This window comes from Microtus pennsylvanicus, chromosome 11, assembly GCF_037038515.1.
Source record: "Microtus pennsylvanicus isolate mMicPen1 chromosome 11, mMicPen1.hap1, whole genome shotgun sequence".
NCBI lineage: Eukaryota > Metazoa > Chordata > Mammalia > Rodentia > Cricetidae > Microtus > Microtus pennsylvanicus.
In genome coordinates, this window is record NC_134589.1 from 16,231,930 (window position 1) to 16,255,474 (window position 23,545).

Here is a 23,545-nt window from a genome sequence, read left to right on the forward strand (position 1 = left end):
TTTATTTGAAGAAAAATGGGACATAATTTAAAGGGCAATGTTAATTTAAGAAAACTAATGCTCAATGAATGATAGGCAGATCAAAAAAATAGAAACTAAGGTTTTTCACATCAACTTCAAATGCATATATTATTATCCTACCAGAATTATCAAAAAGTAGGGAGTAAAAAACCTTAAAAACAAGTAAGTCTAACACTTTCGTTTTTCAGATGAATAAATTAAGGACCAAAGAGATTATGAACTAAAGTAACTTTCTCAAGGTCATATAGCTGTCTAGTACCAGAATCTGCCCTTCTAAATGTACCTTTAAATAAATAATCACTACTAAAATACATTCAAGCTTCAACAGTTAACACAAACACTCTTGTGACTCTTAAACAAAGTAAGTCTATGGCCAAAACAAACAAAATAAACTTTATGAAACACAAATATCCAAGCTCAAACTGTTTCACAGGTCAACTATTACAAACATTTAAAGAAATAACACCAATTCTAAAGATTTCTTCCAGACAATGGAAAAGGAAATACCCCTAACTCATTTTGAGAACAAATTTAATCAGATAAAAGCATACCCAGAAAAGGACGAATATGCCTTACTGTCTTAGGGTTTCTACTGCTGCGATGAAACAACATGACCAGAAGCGAGTTGGGGAGGAAAGGGTTTATCTTGTTTACACTTCATACCACTGTTCATCACTGAAGGAAGTCAGGACAGGAACTCATACAGGGCAGGACCCTAGAGCCAGGAGTTGATGCAGAGGTCATGAAGAGATGCTGCTTATTTCTTGCTACCCATGACTTGCTCAGCCTGCTTTCTTATAGAACCCAGGACTATCAGTCAAAGGATGGCACTACCCACAATGGACTGTGCCCTCCCCCATCAATCACAAATTTTTAAAATGCCTTATAGGTGAATCTTACGGAGGTATTTCCTCAACTGAGGTTCCTTTCTTTCAGATATCTAGTTTGCGTGTCAAGCTGACATGACTAGTCAGCACACTTATGAATATAGAAACAAATGAAAATACTAGATAAAATATTAACAAATCCAATTCAATAATGTACATGCACTCACCAAGTGAGTGATGTTTTTGCCTGAAAAGCTAGACTAGGTTAGTACTTTAAAATCACTTGACCACCTATAGTCTGCTATATGAATGATTCAAATATAGTCCACCATGTGACCATCATCTACCATATTAGTAGTTCAGAGAAAAATTACATGATCATATTACTTGATGCAAAAAAGCATTTTAAAAACTAACACCTAAAAATTACAAAACTGGGAACAGAGAGAAATTTCAATAACTTCGTAAAGAAAATCCATTTTAAAAAACCCTATAGTTAACATCATACAAAGTGATGAAAGAATGGATGTTTCCCACACTAACACGGGGTACCAGGAAAGAGTATTATGCTCGTCACCCTTAGCTACCACTGCACTAGACATACTAACCAGTGCCATAAAAAGAGGAATAGAACAAAGAACACACTTGCAGGAAAGGAAAGATACTATCTTCAAGGGACATTGGCTACTTAAAAAAATAAAAGCACATATAAATAAAGACATGGACAAATCTTAGAACTCAGTTTGACAAGGTCATGGAATACAAAGTATGCAGGCAAATTTATTCCTACAGGTTTACTAAACTGGCAAGAAGTCACTTCCCTCTCCCTGCCCTTACCCTAACTCTCTGCCATCTGTCAGCTCATAAGCCTAATTCCAAACCTGAGAGTAACAAACTCTCTTTGTGGGTGTGTCACCTCCTTTCCTAGGTAAATCACTTTCCCCCCTCTCCCATCAGCAAACCCACAAATTGAGCTCTAGACCTGTAGCTGTGAACCTTCTTCATTTGTGAAAACCCTTTGTCTGGCCTAGCTTTAGACTCATCTTTGGTTTGGGAGCCATCTTTCCATGGTCCAATTAAACAGCTTATCTACCAGTTTGACTTGGCCTACCTCAAGTCATACATCTTGTGCACTGGCCCAAGCTAAGGAAGGACAAATGACCCCATCAGACACACAACAAAATAGCAAAGTCCACATGTCCAAGTCAAAACAGCATATCTCCCATCAAACCCACTACTTCTGTATAAATGTTCTCTAATAAGAACTACCTAGATCAACTTTTTCCAATAGATAAGTCATCTGGACAAAAAAAAATAGAAATACCTCAGAATTAAATAACATCTTACAACAAATGGACTAACATGTCTACAGAATATTCTATCTAAATGTTGAAGAACATACATTTCACTCAGAAGCACATGGAAGCTCTTCTAAAATAGAGACCATGTTCTGGGATACAAAGCCAACTTAAACAGAAAAATTGAAATAATCCCATGTATCGTATCCAACCATTAAGCAATAAAAGTTAAACTTGACAGCAAACATAACTCCAGTAAGTGTGCAAACATATGGAATTAACTCATTACTTACTGAATGATGAATGGATCAAAGAAGAAACCAGGAAAAATCAAAATATTTCTAGAACCAAATGAAAATGAAAACTCAACAAATTAAGTTTCTGAGACAAATTGAAAATAGAAAAACAAGCAAAAAGCAGTTCTAAGAGGAAAGTTTATAGTCCTAAGTGCCTGCATTAAAAAGTAAGAAAGAGCACAAATAAATGACCTAATGATATAACTCAAGAATTTACAAAAGCAATAACAAGCCAAACCCAAATGAAGTAGATGGCCAAGAAATTTCAAAATCAAAGCAGAAATTAATGAAGTAAAAAAAAAAACCCAATAAATGTAACACATGGTTCTTTGGGAAGATAGACAAGTTGACAGACCATTAGCCCAAATAACCATGAAAAAAATTGAGAGAGGACTGAAATTAACAAAGTCAGAAACAAATACAGAAACATTACAACAGACACCAAAGAAATAGAGAATATTATATGGGAATACTTTAAGAAAAACTGTATTCCACTAAGTTGGAAAATCTAAAAGAAATGGATTAATTTTTTGATTCATCCAAACTACCAAAGATAAAACAAGAAGAGGCTAATAACGTAAATAGACCCATAATAAAGGAGATAGAAGCAGTAATAAAGTCTTCCATTGAAAATGTAGGCCCAGATGGAGTCACCACAGAATTCCACTAGACTTTCAAAGAACTACAACTAGTGCTTCTTAAACTCTTCACAAAACAGAAGGAACACACCCAAACTAGTTCTATGAAGCCAGTATTACTCTAACACTTAACCCAAGTAAAAATACAACAAAAAATAAAACTGCAGGCCTATATCCCCGATGGACAAAGAGGCAAAAATCTTCAATAAAACACTAGCGAACCAAATATAAGCCCATAATCAAGATCTCTTCATCCCAGAAAGTTCTGTTTCCAGCATCCATATCAAACAGCTCACAACTGTCTACAAATCCAACTCCTAGAGATTCAGTGTCTCTTGACTTACACTTGTGTGCACATACCCAAATGCAGATACACACCTACAGAGTCAAAAATAATAAAACTAAATCTTAAAAAAAAAAACACCTGGGTGCATCAGTGTTTACAGTGGCTGTATTTATAATTACTTCAAACTGGAAAGAACCCAAATGTTCTCTAGCAGGTGAATGAATACACAAATTGTGATACATTCATACTACGTAAATAAGTATCACTTGCAATAATAAGTAAAGTCTACTGCTTAACAAAACTTAGATGAATCTCAAACTGAAAAAAAAAGGCCTAAAAGGTGTATACTATAATACTCTATGTGACATTCTAAAAATAAAAAAATAAAAACTACTGGGATGGAGAATAACTTATTTGTTCCCAGGGTTATGAATGAAGAAGTATGACTACAGGATAGGGCCATTTCAGGCTCCCTCTCCTCAACTGCCCAAGGAACTAGTGTCAAACAACAGGTGAGAAGCCTTGCCATAATCACCTATTGACTACACAGTTAAGGGAATGTGGCACATAGATAATTTTAAAACCTTGGTTCTGTATTACCATAATTTAATAGTAGAAAACTATGAGATTTGCAAGAGCTTAGCTTATCTAGAATATTAGTATATTTTGTTCGAGCTAATTATGACTTTGTAATATGGGCAAATTTCTGGTTCTAATAAAGAGCAATATATGTGAATGTATAATAAACCTTCTAACTTATTCAATATAAAATTGACTGAAACTATCACACACTTTTCCTAAACTGATCAGCTTATTTTCCTACTTTTGATTTTTAAATAAAATCTCTGAGGACTAAATAAAAAAAAAGAAGTATGACTATAAAGAGATATCATGATCTAACCTTTAGCATGATGTAAACTAACTATTGTAATAGTTGATTTGTGTACATGCTACTGCCATTCACTAGTCACCAAAGTCAGAGATGTAGTGTCATCTTTGAACATAAATTCCAAGAATTACATAATGAAGGCAAAGTGACATAGTAGGAATATATATACACATGTGTATAAATCTGTTCATAATATAGTTCCTAAAAGTCTTGTAATTTCTTAAGTGGGATGGCAGAACCATCTTTTGTCATATTTGGTCTTAGTTCCCTGTTTATAAAAATAAGAGTTTCTAGGGTCTTTGACTCTTAAGACAGGGATGATGAGTATCTTTTGTATGTTAACAGTATGACCGGTAGCTGAAAGCCCTTGGACAGCTTCAGGACAGGGACTGATCACTTGATTGGAGTGAACTTTCAGCATTATCTCTTTGAGCCCTGGGAAGGGGAAGATGAATGAAGACTAAGTTCAAACAACAATGACCAGTGATTTAAGCAATCATGTCTACATAGCAAAATCTCTATACAAAACCCAAAGCAATAAAGTTCTTAGTCAGTGAATGCATTCAAGTGAAATACACCCACATGTGACCAAAGTGGCTGTCACTATCTCCATAAAGGCAGAAGCTCCTGTGCGTAGGATCCACCATCACCCATATCCCTTTCAGACAGCTGCCCTTTGCTAACCCTCACTCTACCTACTAATTTGTTCCCTCTCTGCCACAGCTGATTTTTACTAGAATATACACCTTATCCAAAAGTGGATGATCACAAATTTACTCAATTCCTACCACAATGTATAACTGACTTGGTCTAAAGGTTGATATCAGATCTGTTACACCAGAGTTAATTCATCTATGGTCATAATACAGGGGGTCCTATGAATTTGGTCTATATCTCCCTCTTGGTGCCTGGACTGTAAGATCTTGGTAGCTATGTTTCACTATTTGAACTTAACAATATGGAAAATTCATGCAAAGTCAGGAAAACAAGGAAAAAATGTAATTAATAAATGGAAGAAATGGCAGAGCTACCTTTACTGAACGTGTCGAGCTGTCTCACAACTTCCTGTTCCCACTTGTGGAATTGCCTACTCACTCTGAAGGCACAGTGGTAATCACCACCTCCTCCAAAAGCTGCTGCATTTCTTTCCGGTCTGAGATAATACTCAATACTTCGGAGCTTCATTATAATACTGACCCAAAGTAGGTGCTCATTATGTTGACGTTTTGGTAAACAGAGGCAGGAGGTAGGAGGCCTAAGGAGTTCCCGTAGACTTTTGGAGACCTTAACTCATGGCAGGGACTTGAGACTTTGACGCAGAAGACAATTTTAAAAGGTAGTCCATTTATGAATCAGAGTTCAGCTTACACAAAGATATTCTTAATATAGTTTCAGTATAAAGTTGAGAAAGGCACTCAGAAGGAAAGACAAGCCATACAAACAAGGGCTTCTCCAAGGGTTTGTTTTTTAACAACAGTGACAAAGGATTTTAGTGGGGTTTGAAGTTACTACCTTCAAAGGTTTCCTAAGACATCTAAATGAGATCACTAGGTGTTTCCTGAGACACTCAATAGGACTACAAATGACAACGTAAAAGTCTAGATATCAGGGAAGTTAGGATATCTTCACTGTAAACAGAATTAACAGTCTTGTTTGAGCTTCCCAGGAAACACCTGGGGAAAAGGAACAAGGCCCCTCATATAACACAGGCCTTACACCTGGCTTGTTGTTACTTTAGGAAATCTCTTTATAATCTTTTTATATTAGCAACCTTCACAGCAAACGTTGTTAATTGTGTTGGTATTGTTGCTTCTAAGTTGGTAAGAAGCCTCAAACACAAAGGTGAGTGGCTCCATTTCCATCCCAGAGCCCCATAATTTTCATTATCTGTCTATCCTGCCTCAGTGGTGTAATCAGAAGTGCACAGATGACACGAGGAGGGAGGGGAGAAGACGTCTTTAAGTAGTACCCAATAGCATCCTCTTGTTCTGGAGTACAGTGCCATTGGAAAGGTAACAAAAAACCCGATTCACTAGGCATCTGGCCATCCACCTTCAAGAAAAGAAAGAATGGAAAAACACACTATTCTAAGAAAAGAAATGACCATACTGTCTATAATCTGAATACTACCGGGTAACAGATAAGGCATGCAGTAAATTTTTGGAGCAAAACAATACAGTCAGGTATAATGCTAAAATTTTTCAGTTGTGCCACCACAGTATTATTTCTCTCTCTTCCATGCTCCAGTAAACATACACAACCAAGTATTTTGTTTTGCTTATAGAATAGAAGATGATGTAAAAGTGGCCAAACAAAAGGCCCCAAACAAAAAAAAAACCAGAAAAGTTTGTTGCTAATATCTGAACTTGAAAAAACTTGACCCCTAGAGACACAAAAGATGTATCTATTTTCTTTATCTCCCACATTTTATATTCATCTTCTTTAAAAGTTGTTTTTACTACACTATACATTTTTCTCCGCTCCCCTCCCTTCCTCCCATCTCCCCTAAAAAGGTGCATCTTAAAAACCATGTTTTTCAAAAGAAAACATGAGTGGAAATATCTCCTCTGTGCTTACTTCTGACAAAGAGTTCCCCTGCCAAGAACAATCATGGAAACCTATCTTCTTGAATAATCAGGTGATCAGTTTCCCAGGCAGGGCCTATCACACTAAAACCTTATCATTTGAGGCCTAGACCTAGATGATAAGGTTTTAGTTGATCAGAGATCAACTCTTTGAAGATCTTCTAGTTTGAAATATTCATAGGCTGACTGACACAACAGTTCTACATGTCTGAAACCTTCATATCAAATTAAAGTTATAGAAAAACTTATGGAAATTCTTCCCAACTTACACATATTTGTACAAACTTGGGTTTATAGCTCTAATTCTTGTTAAGTGTTTTGCTGTCTTGATTTGGTTTTTAAATGCCATTTTAATTCTTTTAATTTTTATTTATAGTTAGAGTTATGTACTTGATGGGCATGTGAATGGGGATACCCACAGAGGCCAGAAGAGGGGGCATCAGATCCCCTTGAGTTTATGTTATAGAAGGTTGTGAGCTGCCCAATGTTGCTGGAAACTGAATACTAATCCTCTGCAGCCAGTGCTCTTAGCCACTGAGTCATCTCTCCAGCCCCTTATTTTTATCTCTGTAACATTTTCCATGTTTTAGTGTGGACATTTGGCAACCTCATAGAAGTTACATAAACAATTTTAAATGTTTTAACTTCAAAACTCAGGCTTCCTCATTAGACCTTGTATCCAGGCTCTGTATATATATGCGCGTAAGAAGATTAGCAAACAAAATGGCAGACTTCATGCCGGCCATCTACTTCATCTTTAATGCTAACAGGAACCTGGCTTTATATTAGGTCGCTCCTCCCAGGAAAGCTACAATTATCCTCAACCTTGGTATCTTGGTATCCATGCTTGATTAGCTAAAGAACTTTAGTAACATTTGCAATTCCATTAACTGCTTGACTAAAGATTACAGAATACAATTTGGCTAATAGGATATAAAGTAAATGGGGGAGAGACAGGTAGCTTTCAGGACAGTCTTCTTTAATCCTAAAAAGGGTCACATGAGAAAAGCCCAGATGTTCTACCAGCCTTTGAACAATGTTGCATGCAGGGCATAGAAGTTGAAGGTAAGGCAGTCCTCTTGCTGCTACAAAAGAACATTCTAAGAATAACAGCCATGTACTGAAAATAAACACAGTAGAAGGAACTTAGTGTTCGATGATGCTACTGAGCTTCAGAATGAACAAACCTATCTGCTATTTCTTCCTACTACTGGAAGTTGTATAAACTTATATAATTCCTTAATGCCACAGTCACTGGGAAACATGACAGAAAGGCAAGGACAATTATGAGGATATGTCAAGATAAAGCGCTCCTGACCCCAGAGTCTGGTTGAAGCTTTTCTTCACTTGAGAATCAAAAATTCCAACACAAATATTTACTGTAAAGGTTGTTGACATAGAGAAAAATATTTCTTTTATTCAAAAATAATTTCAAAATAAGACGATAAAATAGCAATGAATCATGCCTAAGTACATATGGTCTTTCTCCTTTCCCAACCATAAACCTGTAATTTTTCTAGTGTTCTCACAAGGAATTCCATCCAATCCCCTTAAGCAACCCTAGAGCCCAGGGTTTTATTTTATCAGATTGTAGTCTCACCCACCACACCTCCTCTGGAGCCACCAATACTCTCACTTTTCAAGAAAGAAAGGAAAGGGGGAAAACAGGTTCTTTTGCAACCCTTTAAATAAGTGTTTCTCAACCTTCCTAATGCTGCTGCCCTCCAATACAGTTCCTCAGGTTGTGGGGACCCCAACCATAACATTATTTTTGTTGCTATTTCATAGTTGTAATTTTGCTATTGTTATTAATCGTAATGTAAATATCTGTGTTTTTCCATGGTCCTGTAAGGGTCATAGGATGTGACCCACAAGTTAAGAACCACTGCTTTAGCTATAAGTCAAGTGTCACTAAGACAGGGTATGTAGTTCTGCTAAGATGCAAGTGCCATCCCTTTGAGAAGCTCACACTCAACAGTGCTCCTTACTCTTTCCCTGAAATCTCTCCCACCCTGAGTATCTTTCTATCAATCCCACATTTAAGTCCAAGCAAAATGTTCTCCTAATAAACTCAAGCTCCTCTTCAAACTGGGTCATCCTTAAATTCATTTCTGTGGGGAAATCAAGGATGCATATTTACCTCAGGGAAGACCCCTAAAGGATAAGGAAACTCCTGCTGGAGGAAGTTCTTGGTGGTATCTCTTATTATAATGTCTCTGAGGTTTTAAGCCGGACTATCTTGTTAATTCTGACTATTTCAATTTCTACAAGAATAAACAAAACTGAGAATTGAGCTTGATGCTAAAATCTTTTACTTCTCAGTTTAAAATCCTGCAGTGGATCCTTTGCAGTGTTAAGAATATAATCACAACTCTTTTCATGGTAAATAAAGTACATCACTAGCTTAAAAGTGATTAACTGTCCATCTTTTTAGCAATTATATAACTCACCTGAATTCTGAGAATAACAAGGATTCCTATAACTACCATGAGAACCATGCAGTTTCCTACATCCATTTAAGAGAAATGCTGCTTCCTCTGTGTGGGGCCCTAAGTCCTATTCAGACTTCAAAATTCAATTTATAAGCCAGGTCTGATGGTGCAGTCCTTCAATTCCAGCTCTTCTGGAAACCAAGAAAGAGGGCAGGCCTGGAACTATAGAATGAGTTCAAGGTCAGTCTGGATTACTTAATTATAGCTTGTTTCAAAATAAAAAGTAAAAATAAATAAGTTTGAGATACGGAGCACTTTTTAGCATGTGTGAAGCCCTAGGTTTATTCTCTAAATTCAGAGAGAAAAGAACAAATTCAATTTGAATTCTCCCCTTCTGCCTTGCCTCTCAACTTGCTATTGGTTTAGAACTCTCTCTTCTCTTCTCTGTTAAATTTTAAGTTCCCCCACTTGTAGGAACAAACCTGGAGCACAACTCACAAATCCAAAGACAGTGTAAGCACCAAAGACTAAGAAAATTATTAAACAAGATTTGGAGATAGTTCTAAATTGTTTCCATTCTAGCACTGGATGATGTATTTATGAAAAAGCATCTACCACCGCAGAAAATTCTAACAAAAAGACTACGTTAGCATATATAAATTATACAGAACTCTGAGATTCCTTATACTTGCATACATGTTCATCATGTATTTTGATCATACTAACGCCCATGTTCCATTTTCTTATCTCTCTTCCATCCTACTTACTCACTCAGTCCTTTACTTTCAAGGCTTTTTCTTTAAGTTTTATTTTATGTGTACATATGGGTGTTTTGCTTGTACATTCGACTGTGCACTACATGCATGCCTGGTGCCCACAGAGGCCAGAAGATAGGGCCAGATCCTCAAGAACTGGAGTTATAGACAATCGTGAGTCACCATGTGAGTGCTGGGACTCAAACCTGTGTCCTCTAGAAGAGCAAACAGTGCTCTTTACCATTCAGTCATCTCTCTAGCCTCCTTACTCCGCATCACCTTTTTATAAACAGTATCTCACTATGGAGCCCTGGCTGGCCTGAATCTCACTATCTAGCTCAAGCTGGCCTCAAACTTAGAAATCTGTCTGCCCCTGACTCCCAAATTCTGGGATTAAAAGCAAGCAAAACCATGCTGGGCTTTATTATTATTTTTTTAATCTAGACTTTATATGAGAAGTATCTATTACTAGTAAAATCCTTTGTCACTGACTACTTCCTAAGCAATCTTACAATAACTATAAATTTTGCTTACTACAGTCTTTCCTAATCAAAAATACAAGTTCTTCCAATTAAAATCTGTATCGAGCAAATAAGGAAATCATCTCAAAATTTCCACATGTGCATACACATTTCAAGCTAATACAACTATTTAATATAATAATTATATCCAATTTTGATTAAAGAATTTAACATCATCCATAGTAAGTATTTAATAAATGTATGCCATCTGGGCCCATTAGGTCAAGCCTATAATCAGAGTTACTTGGGAAGTTGAAGCAGAAGGATTAAATACAAGGTCAGCCAGGGCAACAGAGAAGTTCAAGACCAGTCTGAACAACAAAGTAGCATTCCCTGCTACAGAAAGAAAGTAGGAAAAGGGTAATATATAGCTCAGTGGTGCAGGGCTTGCCTAGCATATAGGTGGTCCTAAACTGGATGTCAAAGACCACAATAAACAAAACAAATAAATAACATTTGCTGAATCTGAATCAGCTGTATGACAAGAGGAACAAAAGTATTTTTCCAAGTTTAAATCTTCACATTAAGGATATTTTAATATTATATATTTATGTAAAAACAGCAAAAAAAACTTTCATAGAAAAATGTGTTTTATTTACCAAATATTTTAACCACTATTATTTCACTAACAAAATAGCCTACAGACTCTATTAACTAACCTTTTCATGATAAGTTTGAATTATAGAATTGCTATGCCCAAAATGCTACTTTGTCATAAAGAGTATTTTGAGTTAAGGGACTTTGAAAACAGCAGATACAGAAAGTTACTCCTTCATTTTCCTTCCAAAAAGGAGAGAAAATTTTAGTATGAAAGGTGCCTTCTATATACAAAGATAAGAGTAACATTCTTATCACCAGAGATGGGGAGCTGCAATAAAAAGAATCCCATTAAACTAATCCTTATCTTCCCACTTCTTCTCCACCATTAACAGGATTAACCACCCAAGCCCAAACCTTATCACCAGTTTATTCTTCTTCCTCCATCCTTGTATATATACATGCTAGCTCTAACTCCATCCTTGTATATATACATGCTAGCTCTAACTACTCAGTAGCTGCATTCTTCTATGGTGGCTCTATGTACACACAGATCTCTCTCTCCCTCCTTCCCTCTCCTCCCTCTGTGTGATATTGATACATTTGTGTACACATGTGTATTTGTTTCGGGGTGGCACATGTGTATGGGAGTGTACATGCATAGATGTGAGAGTGAGTGTGAAGGCCTAAGGCCTTGCTCTAATGCTCTCCACCTTATTCACTGAGACAAGATCTCCAGAGTTTGTTAACTAGTCAGCCTAGCAATAACAGGAAACTCCAGGTTCAATGACAGACTGAGACTCAAGGAAATATGGCAAATAAGAGATAAAGGAGAATGCCTAACATCCCTAACATCCTCCTCTGGCCTCCATGGATGCATGTGTGTGTGCACACACCGAATCAGAATTTGTATAGCAAGATAGATTGTAAAGACTCACAAAAAAATGACTCTAGGTGAGAATCCTCTAAATCTGGGGGAAAGTATGTTAGCCTATTTTATTTAGGGAGTCAAATAAATTCAAAAGAAAAGCAATTGATAGAAACAGGGTGAGGATAAATATGGGACTTGTTTATAAGTTAGATTTTTTTTCTTTGTTTCTGGTTTTCTTTAAAGTAATCATGGGTAACGGCGTAAATGAATGCAGACAGATTGTAAAAATATATACAGCTTTAATGGAGAAATAGACTTACAGAACCACTGTTCTGGCGGAGACCAGGAAAGCAGAAGCAAGCGCTGCAAGCACGCTCCAAATTTATAGGCAAACATTAGCCCGAGGCGAACACGCCCCCTAAGGGGCAGGACTTATCCCTACAATCATGAAACTAAAAGTGTCTATTTATAGAAGTGTAATCTAGGGATATTGGAAGACAAGGAGTCTATGATTGCTGTGCATGAAATTTAAAACAAAGCCTAGTGTGTTGAGGCATGCCTGTAATCTTAGTACTCAGGAAACTGAGGCAGGAGAATCTCTACATTTCAAGATCAGTCAGGACTACACAGTGAGTTCAACCCAGCAATGGATACACTGAAATAAAGTTTCAAAATGTTTAAAGTCAGTTTCTTTTCCTTTCTGCATCTTACCCACTTCTTGGTTTTACCATTAACATTCTGTTAATTATGAGTTCATAAATGGAGGACATATGTAGATTTTTACTAAACTTCCTATAAATAAGATAGCAACAATCATGGAACTGCACACTTACTATAACAGCACTTGAGAGAATGTAACAGGAAGACTGACAGTATGAACTCCGTCTTTAAAACCACAGAAGAAAGGAAAGGGAATATGAGACTGAATATGCATGAATATGTATTTGATTACGGATGGCGACCATAGAATAGCACCACAAATTTGCAGAAGCGCAAACCTAAAATCAAAGTTTCTTTTTGTTTTGTGTTTAATTTGAGTCAGGAATGGTGCCACACATCTATAATCCCAGCACTCAGGAAACTGAAGCAAGAGGATGGCAAATTTAGGGCCAATCCACATTGAAAAGAAGCTTTTTAAACTTAAAATATTTAAATTTTTAACAAAAAATTAATATACTCAAGTGAAAACTTTATAGTATTTGAACTATTATTTTAACTTAGTAAAATCACTATCAAAACATGGCATAAAATATACCATAAGAAACAAAATTAAAACTTATTACTTAAATCTCTTCTTAAAATGAGAAACCAAAATCTATTCCTTAAGTAATTTTATTCATTGTATACTCTTAAATTTATTAATATAGAATTGTAAATAGTATATCTGATATATACTTGGATTTGTTCTTTGTTTCTGTTTCTAGCTGTCCTGAAACTCACTAGGTAGAAAAGACTTGCCTCAAACTTACAAAAATCTATCTGCCTCTACCATAGAGTACTGGGATTGAAAGAATATGGAACTATACTGGGCTTATACTTAGGTTTTTTAAATAACTGATCAGTGGCAATAATGCCCAATTAGATCAGTTCAAATGGCTCAACTTAATCTTTTTCGAAAATTTGCTTTTCATCAAGGAACATTTAGCAAGCCATGCTTGCTGATTCTTAAAACTGTCATCCTGCTTTGAAATATGGGCCAAAGCAGAATAGGAAAAAAAAATGTCTGGGGTCAGGCAAGTCCTTTTATTTTTAAAATGACTAGAGGGATGGAGCACACTGACCTCTCATCAGAAAGCTTTCTCTACCTTAGTGCCCGACAAATGCAGTAAAGCCCTAGTGAGGGGAAGCAGGGACAGGTGCCTGCTTCTGGCTGAGGATCTACACAGAACAATCCTCTAAAAACTGTAAGCAGTCATTCACTGCCTTTTGAACTCTACCTATTAGATGGCAAGCAATCAGTCTGACTGACACAGGAAATAATGACACAGTAAACTGTGACCATTTACAATTGACAAAATAGTTTTGGTTTTAAAGTAACTTGCCTAGGATCACAGTTAGTAAACTGGATTTTAACAGAGATTATGTTTTATGCTAATAAAACTTAATCCTGAAATATTTAAAAAAATAGATGCTGAATTTGGTGATGTCTGTTTTTATGTAACTGTAACACTTGGGAGACTGAGGCAGGAGTAATGGTACAAGTCTGAGGCCAGGTAGCTACAAGAGAATCCATTCAATCCTTAAAAACAAATATAATATACGAGCTTGAATTAATCACTTATGAAAGCTTTATCAAAGAACTCCAGTCGGCACTAAGAAATTACTGTGCCACTCTCAAGCGCCTTATAAAATTTGAGGACAGGGAGAAACTACTATGGACAGAAATTCATTTACTTTCAATTGTTTTTAAAAATGGGTCACAAAAAGGCTTGTGTTGATAGTGTAAACTCTTACAGAGTTTCCTCTGTCTTCCTTCTCCATCAGCAAAGATGGAAACTGCAAACTCTGTAATTAACAACTATAAAAGCAGAGAGTCAAAAAAATCTTTGGACTAAAATATTACAGTGTGCCACTAAAATAACTTACAGTGTCAAACTGTTTTAGAGTCCTAAGGAAAAATAATCCTAATGTTATAATAACAATAAATTTAAAATGAGGCCAGAAAATGAAAATGATTACACTGGTTAAAAAAAATTAATGCATGTTTCTAGACAGCAATCACTGAATAATGATCATTGTGAATATTACATCGGCCTGAAACAATGCAATGCAGAAGACAGCCAGTCTCCAGCCAGAAACCCCAGAACAAAGGATTTCCTCTGTCCAGTCACTTCCCAACCACTGCAGTAAGCATACTATCCAGACCACTTCCTCATTGTCCTCTGCATCCCTAGGATTACCTCAATAGCTTTCTCATCATCTCTGAACAGTGAGATTACCATGATCCTTTGCTGTCTTTCTTTCTAGGCATGTCTTGATAAGCTGCCCAGGCTAGCCACTAACTACTGAGCTAAAAAGTTTCCCCTGACTCAGCCTTCTGAATAGCTGTGATTATAATTGTGTGCCACAGTAGTTTATACATACTGATAACATAGTTATTTTCTTTAAAATGTTATTCACTCACAAAACAAACACTACTAAGCACTTGTTATGTTACAAACAGGATACAAGAGCTGAAATCAGAATGAACTGCCCAAACATGGTGGTACATGTCTTTCCATACTAGCACTTAGAGGCAGTTGAGGGTCAGTGTGGTCTATACAGCAAGTTCCAAGCCACTCAGGGCTTCATAGTGAGACCCTGTCAAGAGAGAGCCGGGATTGCAGGGCAGGGGTGGGAGTGTCACAAAATGTATGTTCCTAAAATAAAAACATAATAATAGATCAGGAAAAAAGATATATTTAAGATAAAAAGGTATTGCTGTTACAGAGACAAAAAGAGGGAGGGCAAAAGTTAAGGAAGAATGTAAAAATGTAGATCTAGTGGCCAGCAAAGACCTCAATGAGAAGATGACGTCTGAGATATGGCCTTAATTAAGGAAGGGACCTAACTAACACCCTAGACATAAGGAACACTATGCATAAAAAATGATGTAGGAGAAGGCATATGGCTGAAACAGAGTGAAGGGAAGCAAAAAGAATTAGAGGAAATGAAGTCAAAGGCAATTAGTAACACATCTTAAGGAAACATGAACAGCATGAGCTTCTTCTAATCATGCAATATTGATTTCTTATTTAAAACTGTATTTCACCTGTGTGATAAAAACATGCACTATATGTCACTGAACTACATATACTCCCAGGAAAACTAGCTATAGAATATTAAGCTAAAGATTTCACCTCACACATAAAATGGAGTGGAACTTGCTATACAGATGAAATGAGGTAATATATGTGAAGGTTATCTTTGTTTGTGAAACACAGGACACGTGTGAATGTAAGGTAATTTATCTAATACATGCTTCACTGAATGCAATTCTGGCCACATGATCTCTTTACATTCTCTTACAATGAAATACAAATATAGATGAGTAAATGAAAGTATAGAGTAGTATGAACTATTACAGGAATAACAGGAAGCACACATAAATATCTGATCTTTGGGACAATTAAACTATAGTAGGAAAGCATTTCTGAAAACCCACAAACAATACAAAGTATTTCATTGAATTTCACACTGGGAAGACATGGACATGTAATAAACACTCTAGCAGCATGAGCCAAAGAAGGATCACTGTGGCTCAGAGTGAAATATAAGTACAACTCTAATGGCTGAATAGGATTTTTTTAAGTGACTCAAATATAAATGGCAAGTCTATTCCAGACAAGGTCAATGTCATGGTTATGGAGAAAACATAAAGTATTGTGAAGATTGACTTGTATAAAGTGGAAACTTTTTGAATACTACTCATAGAACACAAGCATAAACAAGCTAGGACAGGTCAGGTCTTGCCAAACTAAGTTTCTAATAGTTCTTTTAAAAAATTGAGTTAGAAACACAACTCAACTCAGGGTAGAAACACAGCTCAATTGCCTAGTATGTGCAAGGCCCTGAATTTAATCTTTAGTACACACCCCTTCTCAAAAAAAAAGTGTGGCAAGAGCCAATCAGAGAAAAGAGCTAATTTATGCATCAACTCAATTGCTATAAAATCTCAGTTAACATTCATGGTTATGAGAACATCTGTATAATTTCCTTAGAGAAGATATTTTCAAAGAGAAAACAATGTAGAATAATTTACTGATTTATATATATATCTTAAGGACAAAATGGGAATGGGGTAAAATACTTTGGTGGTATTTTTGGTGAGAGCAGAAGGAACAATGAGTATTGAAAAAGATGATGTGGTAGTGCTTGTATTATCACTCTGTAGCTCAGAACTAGATTCTAATGCCTAAGGAGATCTGCTATAGAGTTCTAAGATGAAAGTTAGTACTTTCTGATAAAATTTAGGACCATGACAGTATTTACTACAGTATTTACTAAGTCTGAACATGGGTAGAAGACTGATATGCAAAAGTCTCTACCCACTGAGATCAACAGGAATCAGCAAAATTTATAATGTCTGTGTGGACTGTCTGGGTGAATAGGATGAGCAAATACATAAGTGAAAGAATCTGGTTGTGCTCAATAAAACTTTTTTCCTTCTCATATTTTGAGACAGGATCTTATGTCGCCTAGGACGGTCATGAACTCACTAGGTAGGTTACTCAGACTAGCCCTGAATTCCTAATCATCTTGCTTCTTCTTTTCAAGTGATGAGATTATATTATAGGTGTATGCCACTACAACACTTGCTAGATTTGGCTTGCAGATTATGGCTTGCTGACTCTTGTTTAGAAGATGAAGGCCTCCCTATTCAATCATTTTACAAGATTTTTACAAGATTTTTTTGCAACCGGAGAGATCTACACAGACACAAGAAACTCACAAAAATCAAGTAAGGTAAGAAAAAAAAATTAAATCTAAGCATACCATGTCAAACACTGATGGGCAAAGTGAAGAAAAAGAAAATTTTAGCACCTGGGGACAAACAATGAGAATTTTTGTTTCTTCAGAGACAATATAATTCAGTAAGACAATAAAAAAAACTATTTCAGTGCTTAATGAAAAAAGAATTTCCCATCTAGTTTGAGACCCAGAGAAAACGACTTTCAAAGTAAAGGCAAAGTGTAGAGTGGTAGAATGATTATGCTTACTTACTATGCAAAAGGCCCTGAGCTGATCCCCAGCAGGGAGCGGGGAGAAGAGGGGTGAAAATGCCACTAGCTAACCTACAACTGCTCTGGCTCTCTCTGCTTTCTAACCTGTGGCTATTTAAAGAAGGAGCAGCAGCCTCGTGCTAACACCGCCTGTAATGAGTTGCCCCCACTGCCATGCCTTCATTGAATTCCCTCAGACCATAAACCAGAAAAATGTCTTCCTTCCTGAAGATGCTTCACTCAAGTATTTCACTAAAGCAACTATACAATAAAAATGCCTTAGAGAACTCAAAATACAAATATATAACAAAAATTGAAGGCTCTTACATTGTCTGAGAAAAGGACCAAATTACCAATTAATATAAATTTTTGATAAAACTAAGGATTGATATTTGAATCTTGAAAATTACAAGAGAACATTAATTTCAAGGTACTAAGGGAAATAAAAATAAAATGGTGTTTTGGTCAATCCAAAAGACAACAAGGAAAAAGAAATAAAAACAAAAGAGCACAGAACAGAAAGGGCAAGTAGAAAAACAAAGCAATGTCTTATATTTAAAACCCGATACATTCCTGACTGAATTAATGTGGACTAATGTGTTTTCATCCTACCCCAACCCCCACCACCGAGGCAGGGTTTCTCTGTGTAACAGCCCTAGCTGTCCTGAAACCAGCTCTTGTAGACCAAGCTGACCTCGAACTCACAGAGATCCGCCTGCCTCTGCCTCCCAAGTGCTGGGATTAAAGGCTTGCCCCACCACCGCCCAGCGCTAATGTGTTTTCTTAACACAAACAGAAAACAAAAACCTTTCTGGGATGAATGAAAAGTCAGTCACTATCTATAAATAACAATCATATTATAGTATTCAATCAGTCACTATCTATAAATAACAATCATATTATAGTATTCAATCAGTCACTATCTATAAATAACAATCATATTATAGTATTCAATCAGTCACTATCTATAAATAACAATCATATTATAGTATTCAATCAGTCACTATCTATAAATAACAATCATATTATAGTATTCAGTCAGTCACTATCTATAAATAACAATCATAGTAGTATTCAATCATCACTATCTATAAATTAACAATCATATAGTAGTATTCAATCAGTCACTATCTATAACAATCATATAGTAGTATTCAAAGTAAGTGAATGAAATAAATCACATATTGCAAACACTGATCAAGATGTCTGAAGCAGTATATTAATACAAAACAAGGCTAATTTTCAACATGAACTTCTAGAAATAAGAGACGTTCCATAATGGTGAAGGAAGATATAACAATCATAAGTTTGAATTTATCCAACAAGATAGCTTCAAAACATGAAACAAAAACTTTCAGGAACTAGGAGAAATGAACAAATCCCTAATCACAGAATAGTGTTTTACCACTTCCTTCTCAATTGATAATACTTAAGGATATAAAATAATTGAGGACTAACCAACAAAACTGATATACACTACATACAGAACCTATGTTATTTTTAGGTATATACAGAACATTCACCAAAATTTATCATGTGAATTAAAAAACAAATCTCAATAAATAGCAAAACTATTAAATAATACAGAAAAGACTATCAGATAACAATACAATTAGTCTAGAATCCAACAGTAATATGAGGTATCGTATAAATATATGTTTGATCTCTGTCCTTTTTCCTGGTACTTAGTTCTAAAAACCTCTAGAATTTTCAAAGTGTTTCAATCTTATTTGCTTGTAAGGGGATTACTAGTAGCTGGTGGCTCTTGGACAGCCTTAAATGAGAGCTTGATGCCAGGAAATGTGATTAGAAGGTTCTACTCGCCTTGGCCTTTGATTTCTTGGCAGAGGAGTTGAACTGAATCAATCATATATACATAATGAAAACTTCATAAAATCCCAAATGCCTAGGTTCAAAGACTTTTGGGTTGGTAAACACATGGAAGTGTTGCGAGGTGGCAAATTTCAAAAGGATGTGAAAGCTCAAGACTGTTCCCAGTCTTCCATCCTACCCACCTCTTCCAATGAACTGTTTACAAGTCTATACTTTCTTGCAACAAACCAGTCATCTTTTAAATAGCTTGTTTCCTGAGTTCTATGAGCTGTTCTAGCAAATAGACCTGAGGAGAAGGTCTAGGAATCTCCAGTAGATAAACAATCAGAAAGAAGTTGAGGGTAAACTAGGAATCTACCATTGATAACTGGCAGCAAAAGTGGAAGGCATTTTGTGGGACCAAATCCTGTGGGTCCTGTGCTTACTCCAGATACAATTACTTTAGCTGAACGGAAAATATCTAGCCAGTATCTACCAAAGAGCTAAAATGAACTGTGGCTACAACTACTGATGTCAGTAAAGTGAGAAACATTTTCCTTTAGTTAGTGTAGTAGTTTCTGTCAAAATAAGAATAACCAGGAAACCAACAAATATTTGGAAATTAGTAAATGTAACTATCTAAAGATTCAAAAAGTCACAATACAAATTACAACATTTGAAATGAGTAATAATGAATAAACTAAGAATGTAAACTTATAAACTAAAGAGAAATGGTTGAAAACATTATAAAATGCAAAAAGGCTATCACCCTTCAATAACATACCCAGTTCCTTTATGTTCAATATCATCTCCCAAAAGTTTTCTTTTACCTAAAATCCCAAATTATCCTGTTTTTAAAAAATAAAAGCAAATACACATACAACTACTACAACAACAAAACCCTTCATAAACTTTAGCACTTACAAAAACACTGAATTCTTTTTGAGACTGTATCTTACTCTGTAGCTAGTGCTGAGCTAGAACTCCCTAGGTAGTTAAGACTGACCAGCCTTAAACTCATGAGCCTGCTGCTTCAGCCTCCAGAATGCTGGAATTATATGGGTGAACCATGGCACCTATAATTATATCTCTCTATATAAATCTATGGGGACAGTCCTAACTTTCATGGTTTCTTCCACTAAGAGTATCTATTACTATAATAAACTCTTATGTTAATTTTAGAAATAAATATAGGTCTAGAGTTTTAATAAATAAATGTTCAGAAATATTATTCTCTCATAAAATAGAAATAAGCACTTTTTCCTCACAGTTTTTCTTTAGCACTGTTGCTGATAAATATTCAAGTGTTCCTACCTTCTAATAAAGAATATGGCAGTATATAAAAATATAAATTAAAGGGTGGTGGCACACACCTTTAATCCCAGCACTTGGTAGGCACAGACAGGTGAATCTCTAAGAGTTCAAGGCAAGCCTGGTCTACAGAGCGAGTTCCAGGACAGGCACCAAAGCTACAGAGAAACCCAACCCTGCCTCCAAAACCTCCTCCCAAAAAGAAAAAGAAAAAAAACGTAAACCTTATGTTCCAAATTTAATAAACTGCTTATAAAATCTTGAAGAATGGCGGCAATAGTTCAGATCCCTAAGGCGGTCTGTACTTTTAAACTATTACAGAGTAAGTGTACGGTAGTCACTTACCACTTGACCTGTTTTTCCGACTTGATTTCCCACCAGTAAGAAGCATCTTGAGACTATTCCGAAACATGGTTGTGCTCTTTTAATATAAAACTATAAAAGAAAATAAGAAAAATAAGTTTAACAAGACATTTTTCCATTCAAAATACTTGTAAGTTTAATTTTAAAAGCATATCAACAATTATCTGTGTATATAACTACACCTTTTCCTTTTTCTTCTTTCTATCTCTCTTTCCAACGCCAGCCAGAATATAATTGTGCTTTTTCTGTTACTTTGGGCTTCACTCTTTCTCTAAAGCTCCCTTCTTGGCCATGTAGCTTGTCCACTATTTGGTTCCACACTAGTTTGACTCAAACTACATGCTTTCCCCACCCCCTTTCTTCTCCATTCTCCTCCTCCAGGAAGTTGCCAAGATTTACAGCTTGCCTGTCCTGGGGGTTTTCTTTTAAACTCTAATAAAGCTATCTCCCACGCTTCTGTCTGAGTGCAGTCTTAAATTTTATTATTAATGAGACTAAGAAGCTCAATAGGGGACCCTAATTTCCCCAGTATCTTATGGCAACCATGAATAGAATCCTCAAAATTTCTAGTAACAACAGTACTAAGATTCACAGAAATAATTAGGTAGCTATAAATACATCCTACATTTCATTCGACTCTCCAATTCTAGAACAATTTCCCTGTCTCCCCCCCCCCATACTTCCTTCCCCAACACACACACACACACAAATTTACAAAACTACATATCCCCCATTGACAAGCCTGCCCAGTGCAATTAAGACAGAGCACGAGAAGACTCACACACTGGACAGGGAGGAGAAAACACAGGCCAGCTAGGTGCCTTGTGGTGCCATAAATTGGGTATTATTATGAAGGCTAAGCAGTTAAGACCACTGGCTGTTCTTCTAGGCTGAGTTCAATTCCAGCAACCACAAAGTGGCTCACAACCATCCATAATGAGATCTGGTGCCCTCCTGAAGAAGAGACCTGGTCAGTTGTCCTCATTAACTTAGACCATGAAATCCAATATGGACAACTTCAGCAGAACCACTATATAAAGGCTGTCCATGCACGCAGCTAAAATAATATATGGTGGAGTATGGCAGAGAGAGAGAGAGAGAGAGATGGAAAGGTTCATGATTGGTTCATGTCATATGGAGAGAGGAGATCTGATGAGGTGAAGAAGTAAGGTGTAGGTGGGTCTGCTTGCCATCTGGTGCCATGGTTATATCTGGGCCTGGACTGCTGCCAAGACCATGTCTAGGTCTGTGGCCCTACCATAACTATGGTCTCTGTTGATGTCCATGGCTCCTGTTACCACAGAAGGCTGAGAGGATAGGCTGCACAGAGCTGGCCCCATTCCTCACTGGCTGCAGTACTAGGGAGAACTAGTACTCAGAACAGGTCCTGTTGAGGGAAAGGAGCCTGCATTTCATCCCAGCCGCCCTGCTAGCTTACACCCGAAATAATCACAGAAAAACTGTATTCATTTAAACACTACCTGGCCCATTATCTCCAGCCCCTTATTGGCTAACTCTCACATATTAGTTTAACCCATCTCCATTAATGTGCATCGCCACTTGACTGTGGCTTACCGGCATGAGTCTAACCAGTGTCCATCTCGGGCAGGAGAACCATGGTGTCTGCCATACTGCCCTTCTTCCCAGCATCCAGTTCTGTCTACTCCACCTATCTAAGTTCTGCCCTATCAAAAGGCCAAGGCAAATTTCTTTATTCAACCAATGAAAGCAACACAAATACAGAGGGACCTTCTACACCATTTCCCCTTTTCTGTTTAAACAAAAAAGAAAGGCTTTCATTTTAACATAGTAAAATTACATATAACAAAACAGTTATCAATCAAGAATTATAGTCAATATTTATATCTATTTTATCTTTTATCATAACTAAGGAAAACTATAACTATCCATTCTTCAACTCCATCAAAGACTCCAGAAGGATATGATATTACCTAAGTAAACAAGAAGTAAGCAACTTACAAAACTCTAGAAATGACAGAGACATTTTGCTGCCTGTACAGTCACCCAAAGTTTTTCTGTACCATTGGGGCATCCATCTTTGGCCTTCAGGCCCATAGTATCCAGCAGACATTTCCATGAAGCAGGAAAATTCAAAGACATTTCAGTCACTTTCTTCTGTATCCTGCAGAATGTCTCGTAGACTCTTTCATAGATCAGGAACCCTGAAGGACTATCTCACCTTTTGGCAAGTTCAGCAGTCCTCTCTGCGGGTTCTTCATGTCCAGTTTATGCAACAGTCCAGGCAAGAGCAGTTTCTTGCCCAAATGTCTAACCAACTCCATAAGGAGCCTCTTTGATGCCCATTTTCCTCTTGAAGTAGATTGGTGCTGCTAGGAGCAAATGTGTCTCATTGTCATGAAAAACCCTAAGTTATTAAAAC

At 36.5% G+C, this 23,545-nt stretch overlaps 1 protein-coding gene across 10 annotated transcripts in view; it reads right to left on the reverse strand.

Moving 5' to 3' along the window:
* Tanc2 (tetratricopeptide repeat, ankyrin repeat and coiled-coil containing 2) overlaps positions 1-23,545 on the reverse strand; it is a 299,825-nt gene that overhangs the window by 234,584 nt on the left and 41,696 nt on the right. For all 10 annotated transcript variants that reach the window (XM_075990388.1, XM_075990393.1, XM_075990392.1 and 7 more), the window contains exon 2: positions 21,127-21,216. In XM_075990388.1, the coding sequence (XP_075846503.1) occupies positions 21,127-21,193 (67 nt within the window). In that variant the 5' untranslated portion in view covers positions 21,194-21,216. The remainder of the gene's footprint in view (positions 1-21,126; positions 21,217-23,545) is intronic.